Genomic DNA, 20603 nt, shown 5'->3' with positions numbered 1-20603 from the left:
AAATATGACCTTCCTCATAACTAAATTTCTTCCATGAAATAATCAAAACTCAGTCTTTACTGTCTCAGATAATTACATGAAAATTACACTAAAATTTTAACGGAATGAATGTGTGAAACTGAAGTGAAGATTATGTCCTTCCATTCTAGCTGACAGGTAAGGATTGTGCCATGCTCTAGCCATGCTAAACTTAGTAGTACATAGCAACCCAGATTAGAGCTAACACCTCCCATTACCAGCAGGATAAAAGAAATGATGCGCAAGGCAGAAATAATAGCATCCTTGTTTTACTAGCACATAATACACTATACATAATTTGCTGTCATCTTAAGCAACCAACACTTACAAGCATTGCAATGATTGAATCCCAGCTACAGCTGACCTCCCACTCACCTCAATGACACCAGGTTGAAACTGTGCCCTGAGTAACTGCTCTACAGAGGACATACTAAAATTTGTCAATTCTGCCTCAAGAAAGCAGTGAATGCTGGGAAAACTTAGCTCCAAGTTCTAAATAATTAAATTCCACATGATTATTTTAAACACTATGCAAGATAACAAAATGTTCTGGCATCATCCTTCCCTATTTATGGAGTGGTAAACAAGAGACTCTCTTAGAAACGGTGGAAGGCAAGGGCTCACACACAAGGCTGTCCTCTGACCTCCACACTCATTCTATGGAACATACCAGACCATACTCACATACATTGACATAGGAACACATGATTACTTTCTTTCTATCCTATGGAATTTATTTTACCTTGCAGGCCTTTAAGTCTGGGGTAGTTTCATATCTGTTATGTGGGTGCTGGAAACCCAAAAGTGGTCCTTCCCAAGAGCAGTGAGGGCTCCTAACTCCCGAGCACTGCTCTCACTCCCAACCAATGACTCTGAGAGCAACTAGTATGAGTAGGTCACGGAAGAGGCAGCCCATAGCAGTGGCACTTTGGGGGCAACTCACCTGGTCTAGAGGAACATGATTCACCAGTCCACTGATGACTGTCCTTGGGGCTGCCTCCCCCACATCCACTTCTTCTACATACAGTGAGTCTGCATCCGGGTGCTTTTTGACAGTAACAATACGACCAATTCGAAGATCCAGACGAGAAACATCTACTGGCTTCGAGTCAGCACTTGGTGCTGCTGACTGCAGTTTCTTCTCCTTTTTCTCTCCTAAGGATTGAGAATATGTAAGCAACAGAAGTAAGACAAACAAACAAAAAACACCAGGAGAACCTCTGGTACTAGTGCTGATGAGTTCAGGGGAAAAAAAAAAAGATCATTCATTTCTATTACAAAGGATACTCGTCATAAAATCTACACAACTTTAGCTATTTCTCTAAATACTGTATTCTAAAAAAAAAAAAAATAGCACATATTTTGATCATTCTATTTTATCATCATCACTGTTAATATCTTATGGTGTCAAATTTCTAAGCTAACCTATAGATAAAGGGGTAGTACTACCGTATAACAAGCAGATGTTAACACAGAGGCATGAAAAATAATCCTGCATGGCACAAAAGATGTTCACCATTTATACAGGTAGTTTACATATGGATGTAAAAAAGACAGAGCTAGTTTACATATGGATGGTTTTTAATCTTACCTTTCCCGTTATGGATCAGCAAAGATTTTTATAATAAAATGAACAGATACATATTAGAAAAAGATCAAAATCATGTTGTCTTTGTGGGATAAATCATAATAAGTCACTATACTGCATTATAAACTATAACAATATATCTATATCTACATATTTTATTTATGCTCAATAGCCATATTTAGATTTTGGCTACCCTGCTGAACAGTGTAGATACAGTACATCACTGCCATCACAGAAAAATTCACTAGTCAGAAGTGTTCTGAACGCAGCCCAATTGAGTTTTGTGTTATTGGCCTCTAAGACTGCTGCCTAAACTGACTGGAAGTGGGTTAGTCACAACATCAGATTGACTTGGATAACAGAGTAACGAGCAAACAAAATCTGTAAGATCAAGCCATAGAATTATTTTGCATCTCTGTGCTGACTGGCTTTCACTGGCCCTAATGACAAAGTCTAATGATATCTGCCAAAGGAACCATAAAGTATTGGATGCTAAAATTCTTTTATGTCAGTTCAAAAGCCCTTAGACATTTTGTGTTTTTTAAAAAAAAAAAAACTATAAATGAGGTAAAGTATAATGGAGGCATACATAAAAATGGATAATAAAAGCATATTTACAGCCCAATCTAATGAATGAAGTCAGATGCTTATTAGAAAAGTTGCTTGAGTAACAGGGTAAGGGTGAAAGACGGAACCTTTAAGAAGCTGAACAAATGTAGCACCTCACAAATCAAAAGCACAGCTGAAGCCTATTCATATACTTGGTGACAGGATGCGTTGGTTATTTAGATCTGAAGACTGAAGGAAAGGGACAGGTATGGATGACTGCAGGATTTCAGTGCGCCATACTATTTTTCTCGGTTCCTTAACATTCCCACGCCTCGGTCCAGATGACTAGATGTCACTGTCCATTTTTCCTAAATGACTGTAAGTCAACTTTAACCTCTGACTTCTCTGGAAGGAACAAAGCCCCAAATATATATCGAAGTTTAGTCATCCATCTGATCTTTTGATGTTTTATTTATGCTGATCCCTCTGAATAACATAACTCACTTTTACCCTGTCAATGTCATCAACATTCACATATTCTCCAGGATTCAATTTCTATAACCTAATGATGACTGTTCTTAATTTTGTCTTAGCTCCTAAAAGTTGGGACTTTCCATTTGATAGCATTATCATCATCATAAATGTTAATATTGAATAATAAAATAGTCAAGGGTCAAACAAGATTAATAATGAAAATTACCTTTCTTATCAGTTTTCTCTTTTACCTTCTTTTCTTCTCCCCCTCCTTTACTGTGTTCTTTTATACTACAAGAGATGGTTGATACCGATGTAGACTGTATCACACTTGTAGAAACTGCAGAGCTAGCTTGCACTGGAGTATCAGATTGGACTGGCACTGGAATTTGCTTCACTGACATACAGAAAAAGAACAGAATGTCACTCATGTTAAACTCATAAACAAGGTGGAACAATAGGTTTGTAAATCACAAATATGAACCCTTTTTAAGAAAAAAATCCACTACTGTAAGCCAGCCCCAATTAAATATCTTCCTTTATAAGAGTTGCCATGGTTATGGTATCTCTTCACAGCAAAAGAAAACCTTAACTAAGACAGTATAAGTTACTAATTTTCCCCTTATTTTATTTAGCTAAGGGAAGAATTTATACAACATTCAAAATATCATGTTGACAGGCTATCTAAAGAAGACAGCAATAAAGACAGGCTTCACTGGGCTGGCGAGATGGCTTAGTGGTTAAAGTGTTTGCCATGCAAGTATTAGGACTATAGTTCAGATTTCCAAAACCCACATGGATGCCAAATGCTAGTGCATGGCAGACTGCTTGTAACTCTAGACTAAGAAAGCAGAGACAGGCAATCACTAGAGGAAGCTGCCTACTGAGATTAGCCACATCAGCAAGCTCTTAGCTTGATGAGTGATCCTGCTCAAAGAATAAAGTGGAAAAGCCATCAAAGTTAATTCCCAACATTAACCTCAGAACTCCACATGCATGTGAAAACATGTGCCACACACATGCAAATATGCATACATATAATATAGGTCCCCCTGACCCCTCCCCCCAACTCCAACACAACACACAAGAAAATGGAAGCTTTTGAAGCAGGTCAATAAAAATATAACTTTATTTACAATTTGTAGCCAAATTGGTAATTACTTGACTTGAATAAGTAAAGTTCTTTGATTTTTTTTTTTTTTAAACTCAAGTAGCTCTGTATCTTTAAGTTTCATTGACTTGGTTTATAAAATAAAGATATTTTGAGAGCAACTTTTTCTTTTACTTTTGGAGATGGGGTATAGTGGGAAATTACCAATACGGAGTCAGGTAGAAATATAAGGAAATTTAATAGGGAAAAGACTTACTTACAGAGCAACCTAGCCAGTCGGCGTGGCAGTGGTCTGTAAGCAAGCCCAAAAGTGAAACCGAAAGCGAGACAAAGTCCCCTTCAAGTCTCGCTCTATGTCACCCTGACCACACTCTCACAAGCCTGGTCAGGCACACCTGTAGCCAGCCCCTAAGTAGGCATGGCTACAGCTTCCCCTACAATGGGGTTATCTGAAGGCCAGGCTGGCCTCAGATGTATAGTAGTCATCCTGCTGAAGTCTGCTGAGTCCTGGGGTTACAGATGTGACACACCTGGTGACAAAACTTTTCTAAGTACATAAGTATGTAACTTACCACAAATGCTCCTGAAAATGTTAAATAACTGTAAATTCATTACTATGGTTATTTTTTCACCTGGTATTCAACAGCAATGACAGTGCTGATCAAGTTCAAGTACATAGCACAAAAATGAAAAGAGCAAGTTTTAATATCAGCTTTAGCCTTCTGTGACCTCATATAAGAGCAACTGCCTTTTCTAAGTCTACATTTTTTTTTCCTGTAGAAGAGGGGAAATGTGTAACAATAAGTCTTTACTCCATGCCTCCCGAGTCTTGCTTCCACGTGGGCACTTTCCGCCAGGCCACCCAAGTCCGCCTGCCGCCACATTACGGTCCCAACTAACACACAGAGACTTATATTAGGTACAAATGTTGCTTGGCCAATGACTAGTACTTCCCATCCAATAGCTCAGTCTTAATTATCATAAATCTATACATTTTATAAGCCTTACCTTATAGAGGACACCTTCCGCTGGTGCACTCTCTTGCCGGCAGATCACATGGCACTCCAGAGCAGAGACCAGGATGAAGAGAGAAGGGAACGACTTCCTTCTTGCCCTTGCTTATATATGAGTCTCCCTGCTATGTCACTTCCTGCCTGGATCACCACTTCTTTACTACATTTCCCAGAATCCTCCTTGGCTCCTAGTCCCGCCTAACTTGCTGCCTCATTGGCCAAACAGTACTTTATTTATCATCCAATAAGACAAATACATATACAGAAGCACTTCCCCCATCAGGAATGTATCATGGGAGTGACATGAGAGTAAGAAGATAAAGAGAAAACTTAAATAAATCACATAATTACCATAAATCAAGAATCCTAGAATTTCTATACTCACCTCCATTCTGAATTTCTGCCTGAATTAGCTCTTGCTTTAGTTCTTCTATTTCTTTTTTCAGTTTAGCATTTTCAACTCGAAGTTTCTTTTCTTCTCTCAAAGTTGCCTGTAAAACTAGAATCAAGAAAATTCAGTTAAAAAGTATTTCCAAATGTTTTATTTGAATATTATTTGAAAAGAGAAGTATAATTATAGCCATAGAAACAACAGGAACAAATATTTGACCAGTTGCTTTATGACAGTTTACTATTTACTAATATTATTAACAATTTCTTAGTAGTCATTGATAAGAGTCCCACAGAACTTAATCTCTAAGGACATAAATAATGTAAATAGTGATTTATAGATTAAAAACAAAGAAATCATTCTGTACATTTAGTGCACATTTTCTCTACCATGCATATATCTAATCCCACATTCAGTTAATTCAAGAGAAAAAAATCTATAAGGAGTGGGATAGAAAAGGTTGCGCGCATGTGTGTGTATGTACATGTGCATGCACCATCAATATACACGTCGAGTCCAGAGATCCAAGAGAGTATCTTCTTCACTTATTCTCTGTTTTTCACTGAATCTGGAGCTTGTGGCTTCAGCTAGACTGGCTGGGCAGGAGGCCCCAGAGATCCTTCTGCATCAGGATTATAGGAAACAGCTCCTGCACCTAGCTTTGTGATGGAGGTGTGCTGGGGACAGAACTCAAATTCTCATGCTGGAGCATCAAACAACATGATAACTGCCATCTCCCCTATCCCCTGAAAAATCACTTCACTATCTTCTGTAAGGACGCCTATCAGGTCTAAGACCTAATAATATGATACAAGTAATAATTCTTGGCAGAGGTGGAAATGGGATTATTTTGGGTTGTCACAATAATGAAAATTATTTCTGGAATTTATTAGGCAGGGGCTAAGAATTTGAGAGGTCCAACTGGACTTTCTTTTCCTTTTTTTTTTTTTTTTTTTGCTTTTCAGAACAGGGTTTCTCTATGTAACAGTACTGGCTGTCCCGAAACTAACTTACTCTGTAGACCAGACTGGCCTTGAACTCAGAGAGCTCCCTGCCTCTGCCTCCCAAGTGCTGGGATCAAAGACACACCACCTCCCAGCTCCAGCTGGACTTTCTAGTATGCAATTGTATATTTATTCCTGCAAACCGTGTAAATAGTTATTTTAGCCTGGACCCTAGCTACTACATATACAAAAAATGTATTTTGAAACATTTTTATTACATCTGGAATTTTTAGAACTCAAACACCACAAAATGTACATCGTGCTCTCTTTCACTGAGGGCTTGATGTAAATAATCATTCACCTTTTTCTTCTTCTGTGCTAGGATCACACCCAAAGCCCCAAACATGTATTATACAGGCTACCTACCACTCAGTCACACCCTAGCCCATATTCTTCATTCTTAGAGTAAATCAAATACAAAACCACATCTGGCATGAGATGCTTGAGCAAAGGCAGACTAAATACACCCCTGGAATTAGTTAACATCACACTGGAAATTCTTTTCGTGTTAATCACATAGCACATGGTGCCCCATTCTGCTAGTACTTGATGTGATGCTGTGATATTTTTCATCAAAATATACATTATTACTATTACTTAGAAAGTCTTTTATATATAAGGTTGTTATGACTTAAATCTTTAAGCTAAAGATGGCTATTTTATTAAAAGTGTTTTCTTTAAAAAATATTAAGTATTTTATAATGTGGGACATAAACTAGGAATGACAGGATTAGGCTACAAAGAATAACAATGAAACTACAGAGTTAGAACTATTCTTTACTTTTTAATTAGAAAAACTGAAATGTTAGTTAAGTTTCTAGGAAATAGTCATGATTTTTTGTTTTTTTTGACACAAGGTTTTATTATGTTTTTGTTTAAATTAAAGATAAAGAAAAAGAGAAAAAGAGGCAGATGAGACATGTTAACCGGTTTATTATAGGCCTGGCAGAGTAGGGAGACTAAGAGAGAAGAGGAACGCCATAAAGAGGCAGAGAGTGCGTAGGTGAGAGAGAGCAGAGAGAGCAGAGAGAGCAGAGAGAGAGAGAGAGAGAGAGAGAAAGAGAGAGACAGAGACGAGCAGGGAAGCTGGAACTTTTAAAAGGAAGACTGTGCATGCGCACTGAGATTCCACGCATGCCCAGAGTCCTCACACATGCGTGGTGGGTGATGTGGTGATGGCATGTCCCTGGGGGGGGGGCGGGGGCCGGGGGCTGTCTCTTAAAGAGATATTGCCGATCAGCATTACAGACTGAACCTTTCAGGTTTCTCTGTGTAGCCCTGGCTGTTGTGGAACTAACTCTATAGACAAAGGCTGGCCTCCAAGTCATACTGCCTCTGCCTCCTGAGTGCTGGGATAAAAGGAATGCACCACCACCACCTGGCAATAAATGGCCATTGTGGTGCTGAATAGAAAAGGCCCCCAATAGACTGCTTCGTTTAAATACTTGACCCATAGAGAATAACACTAATAAGAGGTGTGGCCTTGTTGGAGTAGGTGTGATCTTGTTAAAGGAAGGCTTTCAAGTTTTGGGGCAAGCTAGGCCTAGCATGGCAGTCTCCCGCTGCTGCCTGTGAGTCAAGATGTAGAATTCTCAGCTTTCTCCAGCACCACCTGAAAGGTTCAGGCATTATGCTGGCCTGCCCCTGTTACCTGGTGGAATCCGCTCAGGCAATACCCTGGTCAGCCCAAGGTTCCATGGGAAAGAAGTCTGCACGCAGGTGCAGAGGACCCCTTTAAAAGATAGGCCCCTGCACCTTTAAACCCCCCCCCCCTCTCTGTTCCCGTTCTCTGTGCTATTCTGTCCCCCACCTATGCTCTCGCTCTGTCTCTCTATGGCGACCGGCCATGGAGGTCAGCCATTACCCTGTTCCTCTTCTTAGTCTCCCCATTCTACCAGGCCTTATAATAAACTTATAGTCAATATGTGTGTCTCAATATTTCTCTTTTCTTCTTTTTAAACAAAACAATAACACCACTATTGCCTGAACACAGCCATGTCCCACCAAGTTGGTAACGGACTAAAGCTCTGAAAACTGTAAGCCAGCCTCAATTAGATGATCTTCTTTATAAGAATTGTCATGGTCATCACAGCAATAAAATCCTAACTAAGACAGTAGTTGGTACCAGGAACTGGGGTATTGTTGGGATAGGCTGGCTATGTTTTTGTTTGAAGGAATGTGGACTTTGGGAGTTTGGATTAGAAAAGCGGCTGAATGCTTTAAGTGGGGCTGAATGGGCCATACTAGCTAGAACATTGAAGACAGTTGTGCTAAGGGTGATTTGAACTGTGGAGCCCTGGCTCAAGAGGTTTCAGAGGAGAATTTTAGTATGTGGCCTAGAGACTAGTCTTGTAATATTCAGGATAAGAATGTGGCTGCTTTTGCCATTGTCCTCAAAGTCTGTCTGAGACAAAAGTGAATAGTTTTGGATTAATTGCATTGGAAAAGAATCTTAAGAGAGTCTAGTGGTTACTATTGTTGGTGTCTTGTGGTTACTACTGTTGAAGATTTATAACATAAAGGAGCAAGCTGAACAAGAAAAATTAAAAAATGTACTGACTGAGGAAAAAAGCAGCACCAAGAAGTGGAATGGAGTTAAATTTTATGTTCTAGAAGATAAGCATTAAGAACAACAGACGGAATAAAGGGAGTGATGACCTCAGGCAAGAACCCACCCAGCTAAACTTCCCACCTGTGAAAAGGAACTAAAGAAAAGCTAAGAGCAGGGTGTGGTGGTGCATGCCTTTAATCCCAACACTCAGAAAACAGGCTGGACAATCTCTAAATTCAAGGTCAGCCCAGTCTACAGAGTGGGTTCTAAGACAGCCAACTTTAGGCAGTGAAGGAAACCAAAGAAAACAGAAGCTAATGAAAATACAATTGAACGAAGGGGACATGTTTCAGTCCTAGAAAGCAGCAGAACTTGGCTGCCAAAGGCAAGAGGTTCTAGCTTTAGAGTCAAGGCTGGAAGAAAGGGATTATGACTAAGGAAAGCTGCTGAGGCCAAGCATGTGACAGGGGTATCCCTGTCTGGAGGGCTACAGAGGCCAAGTGTAAAGCTGTGAAGGTGAAACTCTGAATTGTCCTGGAGACCCCAAAAGGCTGGAGATGCCACAGCCATGGGACACCTGTTATGATATGATTTGCGGCTGGAGGGGAACCCTAGAGTACGCATCCCATGGTGGGTGAGAGACAAATACAGCATGCAGGCAGAACCTACATGGGAAAGAAGCTTTACTAGGGGAAGGGAAAGGAGTAGGGAAAGGAAAGAGAAGGGAAAGAGAAGGAGGTGGGTAGAGTAGGCAGAGCTTGTCTCTTAAACTGTACCAGGTCCCTAAGGGGTGGGGCCAAGTTGTCCCTGGATGTTAACAATACCTACTGAGGAAAGCTTCTAACAGGGACTGGAACAACCTTAAGAGAATTGTAGTCAACAAAACTTAAAAGGACTTGGAGATATGAAGAGTGTTTTGACATCAGACATGGTGATGCAGAGTTTAAAGTTTGTCCAGCTGGTTTTTGGTCTTGCTTTGGTCCACTATTTCCATATGATGCTCTTTTTGGAATGGTAATTTCTTGTGCCGTTGAATGTTAAAAGTAGGTAATTTGCAAAGCTTTTATAGTTTTAATTTTGCTTTTATTTTATATTTTTATTTTGCTTTTTTATTTCACAGTTAAGAGATTGCATGAATGTCAGAAGAGACTTTGAACTTTTAAACAAGTCTGAGACTGTTACAGACTGTGGGTATTATGTTATGTTATGGCGCAGGAGGAACCTGGGCAAGTTGGATCTAAACCGTGGTGGGTGAGAGACAGACACACCACACAGAGCAGCTCATGTGAAGAGTTTATTGGGGGGGGGGGAGCAAAGGGAGGGAGAGAGGGAGAGAAAGAGACATATACAAAAAGGCAGAAAGCTAGAGAGAGAGAAAGAGAGGAAGGGAAGAAAGGAGGGAGAGGGAGGGAGAGACAGGTACAGAGAGAGGCAGAGAGCTAGAGAGAAAAAGGGAAAGATATGGATGAGGGAAGGAAGAAGAAAAAGGGAGAGAACAGGTGGGGTTCCACCTTTTAAAGGGGGCATAGATGTAGATGAAGATGTTTGAGTGGTGATATACTCTGCCAGGTCTCCAGGAGGCAGAGCAGGTGTGTCAGAATACTAAGAGTGAGGACTTTTTAAGTTGGCCTGAATGCTTTTCTGCATAGTGGTATGGAATCAATCCTAAGGGGGCCAGGGACTGGAATGTGTTGGTTTGAATAGGTGTGCCCCCATAAAGTCATGTGTTTGAATGCTTGGCTCATAGGGAGTGACACTATTAGAAGGCATGCCACCATACTCCTCCCCACAAGTATAATGGGCTAACCCTTTGACTGTAAGCTAGCACCAATCAAGTGTTTTCCTTTATAAGGGCTGCCATGATCATGGTGTCTTCTCACAGCTGCAGAGCACTGACTGAAACAGCCATATTTATGAAGGAAATTTTATTTACAATATTTACTAGTTCACGGAGATCACCTTCAATTTCTTTACCTTATTACTGGAAAGAAGACTGAGAATCATAAGGCAAATACTAGAAGTTTTTGTAAACACTGCAGCAATTTCTCAAAAACCTCAAAGAATAAAGAATATGAAAAACATATCTTGACCCATAAAATAAACTATTAATATTTGATTTCACTATATTCCCAATTTTATGCATTAACCTCTAATAATACAGCAACTAATTTTAAACAATAGACTCATCTTTTATCAGTACTAAAATACTGTATTACTTTCTCAAATTACTTATGTACTGCCTTGGTTAGTTTTTTTTGTCTTGACAAAAGTTAAACTGGGTGTTTCGGTGAATGCCTTTAATCCCAACACTCAGGAGGCAGAGGCAGGTGGATCTCTTTGAGTTCGTGGCCAGTCTGATCCTCAAAGTGAGTTCCAGGATAGCCAGGATTGTTACACAGAGAAACCATGTCTCAAAAAAAGAAAAGAAAAAAAAAAGAAAAAGAAAAAAAAATCAATCATTTTTATAAAATGAACTTCAATTGAGAAAAGCCTCCTCAGACTGGACTGTGGACATTTTCTTGACTAATGATTACTGTGGGAGAGTCTGAACTGAGGTGGTGCCTCCCCTGGGCAGGTGGTCCTGATTGTACAAGAAAAAAATTAAGCAAGTCATGGAAATCAAGCCAGTAAGCAGTGTTCTTCTATGGCCTCCTCTTCGGTTCCTGCCTCCTCCTTTCATGATAGACTAAAAGCTGCAAGCTGAAATAAACCCTTTCCTAATCAAGTCACTTTTGGTATTTTACCATAACAGAAAGCAAAACATGTCATTTACTATATATCAATTCTAATTTATCATAATCCTACAATATTTGTAAAGTCAAAATTAAAGGAATCTAAAAGCCATAATTAGAATGCTCAAGTTACAATTTACACAGTAAACATTTAGCTGTCATTACTAGAATTTAGGTTATTTCCTTAGAAAGTATAAATGTTCTTACCTGCTTTCTCCTTGAGAAGAGCAACCTGCTGCTTGAGATACTCAATGATCTGGTCAGCCTCTGCACCCTTCTGCTCTAGTCTCTTCAGAACAGCATCATTGGTGGCCATCTTTGCCCAGAATCGGCAGAAAATCCTAAATCAAAAATGAAAGTAATGAACATACTGAGGAAGGAACGAGCACACTTATTTTATAGGACAACGGAGAAAGCAACTGCGGGGAAACCTTTTCTCCTATCATTGATCAGTACCTTCAACACACTTCCTTCAGAGAACAAGAGCCAGCAGGGCCTGTGGTTAGTGCTTGTCACACAAACAGAGGACCCATGTACATGCCTGTAGGCAGAGCAGCCACATGCAATCCTAGCCTTGGAAGGAGGCAGGAGGTACCCTAAGAAAACTGTCCCGCACAAGCCTTACCTGGCAGCAACCACATGCACTCATGTGCTCACACACAAGATTACAACACACACCACACATACACACAAAAAGAAACAGAAAAAATCAAAACAAAAAACCAAATAGGGCAGAAATGTTAAGACTAATGCCTGTATCTGTTTGGAAGAATAATCTATTTTACAATGTACTTTGTTCTTCAATGCAGAAAATAAATACGATTTAACCAGATTTAAGGCTGGAAAACTTTAAAGCCTTAAATGCTATAGAGTATCCTAAAATGAGCTCAGTACCTACACTATAGGAAGGGGACACAGTAACATTCGCTGAACTAGTGAGAACACACCTGTGTTCCAAAGCAATCAGAACTGCTGGCTCCCTCCCTCCTCTAGACTGCACTTTTCCAGTACTGGATATGCTCACTGTTTGTTGAGTTATGTGCAACAAAAATTTCCAGGACAAGTATGAAAAAGGAAAGCTAACTATTAAAAGGCAAAACTCAAGAGTTAGGAAAAATATCAACACAAGAGTTAATCATGTGTCCACTCAGAAGTTATATACATATCACGAGTGTATACAAGGGGGCACAGTACAGAAACTGCTCACATGACCACTCCATTATCATGGGAAGACTTTACTCTTAATATGACAAAATATCTGGCGGCATCTGGAAGAGTCCAGAATAAAGGGAAAGAAGACTGGTCATGGACAGGTTAGGGAAGCAGGAGAGCAGGAAAGAATAGAGGACATCAAGATAGCAAAAGATAGAGAACAGACAGCAAAAGATGAAAGAGCGTGTGTGTGTCTGGGGAGTGAACAAATAATGTAGATTATAAAGAGGACTAGGAGCTGGGGCAGGGAAGTGCACAATGCCAGCATGGACTTGGAAATGTGTCACAGAGACTTGTGTCACTGAGGGAGCCTAGAGGCCAGCATGCACTTGGACATACTGATAAACCACAGTATGTCCCTTTTCCATGAAGATGAGGAAAATGACTACTTTTGGTAAATGGGAACCATTTCACAAGTTCCTGAAGAATATAGGCTTTTACCTAACATTTCTTTATTATGCCAGAAATCCTTCTATTGACTAGATTGAGCTCATGTCTAGATATATGGACTACTGAGACCTAACAATGATCTTTGCAACAAATTTAGAATTTTTACAATTATTTTAAAATTTTTATTTATTTGTAATTTACAAATACAATTACAAATAAATACAAAGAATTGTTTAGTCAGTAAAATGCATGTAAGTGAGCATTCTGAGATGAACTCACTGTGTTAAACTGGCTGCTGTTAAGATAAATATGCTCAGAACAGAGACTAAGCACTATTAATAGTAAGTTATCCTTATTTGTCTGATTCACTACCAATTTCTAGTTAAAAAATAAAACAATGACAAAAACATTGCAGAAATAATCCTGATTTTCAATAGAGGAAACCATTCACTAAATGATTTTATAATAAAAACTGTTCAACAAGTAACATATGACTGCTTTAAAATGTCAAATGACCATTTAATATCAACCCTACATTTTAAATGTTCAAAATGTTTACGTTTTTCATAAGAAAATCAATCTCCAAAATACCCTAAGATTGACAATATATGAAGGGACAAGCAAAACCCAAAATAAAATTCTATAAAACAAGTTGATAATAACATGGAACATACAAACAGGAATTTAATATTGGAAAAGCAACAGTGAACTGTGTGCTCTCTACAAGCTCTTATTTTAGCCATTAAAAACACAGACAACAACGTACATAAATTCAAAGTAAAGATAGCCCTTTAAATTCTTCCATTTTAAGCAAAATAAACACAATACAATCTCATTTCTCAAATATTTGCAGAGTTGGGGTCTTAGAGGAAAAAATAAATGGATATACAAAGATAAGAAAAATTGATATACTCTCTTGGGAGTTCAGTTTTTGACTTAATAACAATCTTTTAATTCATTTCCACTTTAGTCTACTGTCCTAGTTAGATTTTATTGCTGTGAAGAGACTCAATGATCATAGATACTCTTGTAAAGAAAACATTTAAGTTCTACATCTGAATTAGCATGCAGCAAGAGACACTGAACCTGGCTTGAGCATTTGAAACCTCAAAGCTCACCCCCAGTGACACCCTTCCTCCAACTAGGCCACATATAGCAGTGCCATTCCCTGGTGACCAAGCATTCAAATACAGGAGTCTATGGGGGCCATTCCTATTCAAACCACATTTACCATAGTGATAACATAACATACTATTAAATGTAATCTTCAAATTATAAATACCTTAACAACGAGTACTTGAGAAGAGGAATAGTGTGTGCTATTGTCACTCCTCATACATATTAAAAATGTACTGCAACAGTAACAGACGAGGAAGTCATAGAGGCCAGATCAAAACACCTTGGCCACTTAACAGCTGAGTGATCTTGAACAATTTATTTAACCACTGAGTTTTTCCCCATTGTGAAAGAGAGGGGTGTGTGTGTGGGGGGGGTGGGTGGGTGTGTGGGTGTGTGTGTATCACCATGTTGATAAAGGCAAAATGGTATGGCATAACTAATTAAGACTTTTGGCACACAGAAGATATGGTGGCTAAACTACCATATGTAGGGCACTGAGAAAAATTCTTAGAATACACCAAAAAAGGTATCCAGACAATCTTTACCTTCAAGAACTATGACACAATGGGGTGCTTAGTGTTGCTATTTTTTTTCTATTCTCTAGTTACCATTTTAATATTTTTTTCTGAAGAGTTACAGTCATAAATAATAAAAATGTAACTTCCAGACTGATATAATTTGGCTCTGCCCTTGTCAATCTGCCTTCGGCATACAGACTGTTAAGTTATCACTGCTCTAGTTCAGACTGGGGGGTTAACTTCTCTGAGTTGTCCTGGCCTTAGTAATAAATACATTGAAGCCACTTGAAAACCTTTGCATACTTAATCTCCAAACAGGAATTGCCATATGACTGTGGAGCTTATAAAGATCTGAACTTACTGAGCAAACTACTGGAGAAAGGAAACTAGACAGAATCACACAGACTAGACTGCAGCCTGAACTCCTTGTGAGGGGGCAGGTGGTCCTGAGCTACTAAGAAAACCAGCTCAATGAATGAAGAGCAGGAGAGCTAGCTTGATGCACTAGTCCTCCCTGGTTTCTGCCTCACGTTCCTGCCTTGAGGGCCAGCCTGACTTCACCAATACCTGAAAGGGTAAGCAGAAACAAAACTCGTTTTTGCCCAAGTTGTTTTTGGTCAATGTTTTGTCATAGTAACAGATACCTAAGTTTTTGTTAGTGTTTACTAGCAATTTGCAGCACTGAGGAAAAAATACAATTCTTAGAAAAAGTGGTTACAGTCAACAAACCTGAAGTGAAAAACACTCAACAGACTATGTATCCAACAGCTCCCTGCTTCACTTTGTTAATTTATATTAGGATCCTTTCCCCTACTTTCTTGCCCCTACACCCGGCCTTTTCTTCACCTGTTGCCTGAACACTGTTGGTCAGTTTGGTATAGATGTTTTAAAAGTCTTTTAGTGTGTTTAGAGCTTTCTTAAATTTATTTATTTATTTGTCTGTTTGTTTGTTTTTTGAGACAAGGTTTCTCTTTGTAGCTTTGGAACCTATCCTGGCACTCCCTCAGTAGACCAGGATGGCCTCGAACTCAGAGATCTGACTGCCTCTGCCTCCCAAGTGCTGGGATTAAAGAAGTGAGCCACTAATGACCGGCTGGAGCTTTTAATATGCTAATATGCACAACATTTCTCACAGATAATAGGAATAACATGTGATACCTATGGAATATTTAGTACTTGCTGGCTAAGTACAAGGATCATTGATGAATATTGCATCCCTATTAAACACAGAAGACAACTAGAATTAAAATTAATTTGCCCAGGTAGTATAGTTATTTAGTAAATGAGGATTGAAACCCCAGTCTGTCTGATGCTGGAGCTAATGCTTTTAATGAGCATGCTGCATTATCTCCAAACATAATTATCAAGCATTTTCCAATGTGGTTAATGATGGAATCTGAAGGGAACAGCATCCACTAGCATTTACTGGAACTTGTATTGTCTAGATGGTTTGAGAGACACTTCCTTATTCCCTGTAGCAATTTGCTAAAAATATGAGATTAAAATAGATTTAATACTTAATTGTATGTACAATACATGCACACATAAGAACTTGATGGAGAAAGAAAAAAAGGGCAGAGAAGGCAATACATCCAATATATTTTTGTACTTTACTGATGAAAACAAAAACCTGCTTTCTTTACTAATAATAAAAAATTGAAAAGGCATTATAGAAATTGTTTCACGACATTAATTGTGTCCTAACTTGTAATCATATTTCATGAAACACAGAGAGCCATTAAACATATGAAGCTCCTTACACACAATATCAAGTACATGATTTTAGAGCACACATGAAAGAGTAAAACACAACATAAGCTATGACTTTTAGAGATTCCTATCTTTGCTGTATTTTTCATCACCTCAGTATCTCCTTAGTTGAAATTCCTACTTCATCCAAGTTACTTGTGACTTCTTTTAACCACCAATTACTCTGGCACCAGGTTCTAAAAGTTAGAAAACCAATATTTTTATCAAAAGTTAATGGAAATGAAAGTTTTACGTGTAGACTTTTAATTTTACTTTATAGCACCAGAGTTCTACACAAATTTGGAAATGCCCCTCTCTGAATTCCCAATTTCACTACTTCAGAGTAACAATTATGTAAAAACATGTTTTTCTTAGATATAATACCTCTCAGCACTCAATTTCATCACATCTACAACGCTATCAAGTATAAAATGGCTTCACAACACGCTCTATTGTTGTAGTTTCATTTATACATACAGCAACAGCATATACGATTGAAATTCCTTTACACATAGATTGTAGATTCCAATGCTCTTTATCCCTCCCTTAGACACATTTTGATGGCATTCTCGGTTGTCAACCTGACTACATGTGGAATTAACTATAAGCAGCTGGGCACACCTATGAAGGATTTTTTTCTTAATTATTAGACCTGAGAAGACCCACCTTTAATCTGGGCCACACCTGCTGGCAGGTTACGTAAGGGACATAGAAGTAGGAAGCTTGCTCTCTTTGCCTAATTGTTCTCACTCCATTCCTTCATTGGCATTAGAGTCTATTTCTTTGGAATTCTGTTGCATACTTAAGACCAGCTGAAAATTCAGTGGCATGAACTGAACAACTACTAGATTCTTGGACCTTCCATTGGTAGACAGCCACTGATGGACTAGCTGGACCACAATCTGTAAGCCATTCTAGTAAGTCTAATATATATTTATATTTACTGGAAAACGTTCTTGTTTTATATTACTACTTAGTTTTCCTGTATTTCTGAATACACAGTAACTTCATTTTAACTCTAAATCATAATCACTGAAAGTATACATAAAATAGAAATTATTCTTAATAGCTACATACCAACATGGCACACAACAGAATATCAACATTAACACTTCGGATGAATTATTTATAAATGACACAATGAAAACTTTGTCACCATTTACAACGATCTTAAGATGTCAATAACATTAAAATATATTCCAATTAAAGATACATAAATATAAGGAAAGATGTGTTTCAATATTAGTAGTAATCATAGCAGTATCTTTTTTCTCTTGTTCACTTCAGTCCTAATTTTACCTTCCAAACATTACCCCAATTGCTCCATAATCTAACTGCCAAGTTATTGTACAGAAACATGGTACAGCACTTATAGAATCACTTTAAAATTCCTGCTGGTATTTAACACAATGTATCAAAAGTCAGAATAAAGATAAGTATTACAATTAAATATGAGAACAATATACTTCAGAAACAAACTATATTTAGCAATTAGCATCAATCCCACAGGTAATTTTTGTTTTGTTTTGTTTGTTTTTCGAGACAGTGTGTCTCTGGAGCATGTCCTGGAATTCACTCTGTGGACCAGGCTAGCCTTAAAGTCACAGACATCTGTCTGCCTCTGCCTCCCGAGTGCTGGGATTAAAGGCATGCGCCAAATTCACCTGGCATCCCCTTCACAGCTAACTTTTTACACCAACCTTTGCTAAAACCCTCAGAAAGCCTAAAAGTGTTTTCTGTGAAAGTTCCTATTTATTCTAGATTTTTTTGGCCCCTAAACAGAGTTTTCTCTTTACTAATGAGGGCACAGGAAGTCATAGAGATATTAAATGATGACAATGAAGTGAGAAGGTGGCTATAGGATTGATTACTATGAAATGATAACCCATATTTTATGTTATAGCTAATTAATCTAAAACCCTTTCTCCCAGTAAAATGTACGTGACTGTCTTACTGTACAACTGAACTATCTCTATTAGTGCAGTTTTTTCAAGACTTGGTTTTTCTAAATAACAGCTCTGGCTACCCAGTACCTCACTTCATAGCCCAGGCTGACCTGGAACTCACAGAGATCCACTTGCCTCTGCCTTTTCAGACTAGGATTAAAGGTGGGCACCACCACACCAAGCTTCCACCACACTATCTCACTCACTTCTAATTCAAGAATGCAGATAAGATACTTTAGTTGGCATTCCATCTTTACCTTGTAAGATGTCATCGTTACTTTATAGACTTGGAGAAATCACGTGTCTTGTCTAGACTCATTCAAGTTTCAAATGGCAAAACCACAATCTTACGTTCATCATTCTAAAAGTTACAGAAGTCATTTAATGTGTTTCCCAAAGCCTACTTAGTGAAAATAAACCGTCATTCATAGTTCCTTTGTGTATGTTCACTGTGTACCCCAAGAAAATGACTGGACACATCTTAGTACCTGTCTTGAAGTCACTATTATGTTTCCTTCAAGAAAACAAAAGCCTTCTGATTACCTTAATTACTTCTGTCCTCAGTCTACTGACTCAAGAAATTGGATAACATCACTTGGCTATTAAAATCCTTCTAGTGGCTTTCCCTCCCCCACCTCACCCGGTATTTAGCCTGCCGGCTCTCAGACTGCCTTCCATCTTTGATTCCTTCTCTCAATTCTGAGCCCCCAGGCTTCCCTGATATTTTGTTTCATGGCCTTTGGAATGGCTGGGCCTTCTGACTGATGGCAATTCCTGAAGTTTATCTATCTGCATGTTCATTTCATCTGTGTCACCTCCTTCCTAGAAAGCCATCTTTTCCTTGAGAACCTTCTTCTTTGGCCACATTACAGTCCCATATAACAAACCTTTCTTTACTGTTAATACTTTTTCTGATCGGTATTTATAATCTAAAATACGGTATGGGTGCTGGAGGGATCGCTCAGCAGTTAAAGGCGCTTACTGCTGTTGCAGGGAACCCAGGTTCAGTTCCCAGCACTCACAATCACTGGTAACCCAGTTCCGGGGGACGGCCTGGTGCTTTCAAGCCTCCGTGGTCACCTGCAGACAATTTTGCACAGAAACTCGGTCAGGCATGCATACACCCCCATAAGTCAATATTAATGTCTCACTTTTTAAAACCTAAGCTGAGAGGCCATGACTGGAATTTCTGTCCGTTCTGTTGATTTTCCTTCCTACTTTGCTTTTGCATCTTTACCTCATGACTAAAACCTTGCCTGGAGTGTAGTGATAGCCGGCGCTTCTAAGACTTGCGGAATCCATGAACTGCCCTCTTTAACACACACACACACACACTGGGAATCCTTCGCACGCCCACTTAGGAGTAAAGGAGCTCGGGAACCGACCCCCCGCCTCCAGGAGCGCGCTTTCCCTGGGCCACGGTTCAGTCGCAAAGCCTGGGTCAATCGGAAGGGGCCCCGCTCTTCCTGGATTCTCGAGGCACGTGGTGGAGGCACGGCCACGCTCCCCACGAGCGCTTGCAAGGCCAGGCTCTCTCTCCGCGGTGAGGAGAGGAAGCACAACTTTGGGTCGCCACCAACCTACCCCAGCCCGTCTCGCGACACTCACATGAAGCGGCGAACCGCAGCTCCCTCCCGAGCAGCCTCAGCCGGTGCGTGGCGGGGGCGGGGGGAGAGGACCCGGGGGCTGTCCCCGGTAAACGCCTGAAAACTTCACACATCCACCCCACAGCGGCCGCGCGCTTCCTGCGCTCGTCCTCTTCTTGGGCCACACTACGCTCTCATTTTTCCATTTCTCCCTCCAACCCTCCCTCATCCCTTTCCCGCTCGCTACATTTTGCGGTCTGTTCGGGCCACGGGCAGGCAGGCGGCCGGAAGTTGGGGGGGGTCTTTCCTCGGGGTGGCGTCTCGAGGCTGGCCGTGACGTCATGAGTAGTGGCCGAGCTGAAGCGGCCGAGGGGGAGGAGACGCTGGGCGCTGTCAGCCGAGCGCGGCGCGCGCTGCCGGCCGGGTTCGGAGCCGCGAACCCGGGCGTCGCTCGGGCTGGCTGTCACCTTCCGAAAGCCGCCTGTGGTAGAGGCGCCTGAAATGCAGAGCACGGGCCGCTGAGTCGCGCCGCCGGGCACGGCTTCGGCGCTTAGGAGCTCAGCCCCCTAAGCTCGGGCCCCAGACTCAGGCAGGTACTCTGGGGTCCCCGTGTTCTGTGTGGTGGCCGTGGGCGGGGCTCGAGGGACAGGGG

The 20603-nt window shown here is 40.1% G+C and overlaps 2 protein-coding genes across 6 annotated transcripts in view; one reads left to right on the top strand and one right to left on the bottom strand.

Moving 5' to 3' along the window:
- Positions 1 to 20166, bottom strand: part of Aimp1 (aminoacyl tRNA synthetase complex interacting multifunctional protein 1) — a 28207-nt gene extending 8041 nt beyond the window's left edge. Inside the window, 6 exon segments of the mRNA NM_001244267.1 lie at positions 962 to 1173; positions 2856 to 3026; positions 5139 to 5252; positions 11639 to 11772; positions 19974 to 19986; positions 19989 to 20166. Of these exon segments, the coding sequence (NP_001231196.1) occupies positions 962 to 1173; positions 2856 to 3026; positions 5139 to 5252; positions 11639 to 11772; positions 19974 to 19986; positions 19989 to 20085 (741 nt within the window). The 5' untranslated portion in view covers positions 20086 to 20166.
- Positions 20167 to 20302: 136 nt separating this feature from the next.
- The window catches only part of Tbck (TBC1 domain containing kinase), a 143150-nt gene continuing 142849 nt past the window's right edge, over positions 20303 to 20603 (top strand). For 3 of the 5 annotated variants that reach the window (XM_035452000.1, XM_027395732.2, XM_027395730.2), the window contains exon 1: positions 20304 to 20544. The gene's annotated coding sequence lies outside the window, so the exon portion shown is untranslated. Of the gene's footprint in view, positions 20545 to 20603 lie in introns of all 5 variants that reach the window. The other 2 variants (XM_035451999.1, XM_027395731.2) reach the window with 2 other exon arrangements.

This window comes from Cricetulus griseus (genome assembly GCF_003668045.3).
Source record: "Cricetulus griseus strain 17A/GY chromosome 1 unlocalized genomic scaffold, alternate assembly CriGri-PICRH-1.0 chr1_0, whole genome shotgun sequence".
In the NCBI taxonomy this organism is placed as follows: Eukaryota; Metazoa; Chordata; class Mammalia; order Rodentia; family Cricetidae; genus Cricetulus; species Cricetulus griseus.
Note: the sequence above shows the minus strand (reverse complement) of the source record. Positions and strands in the feature narration are given on the sequence as shown.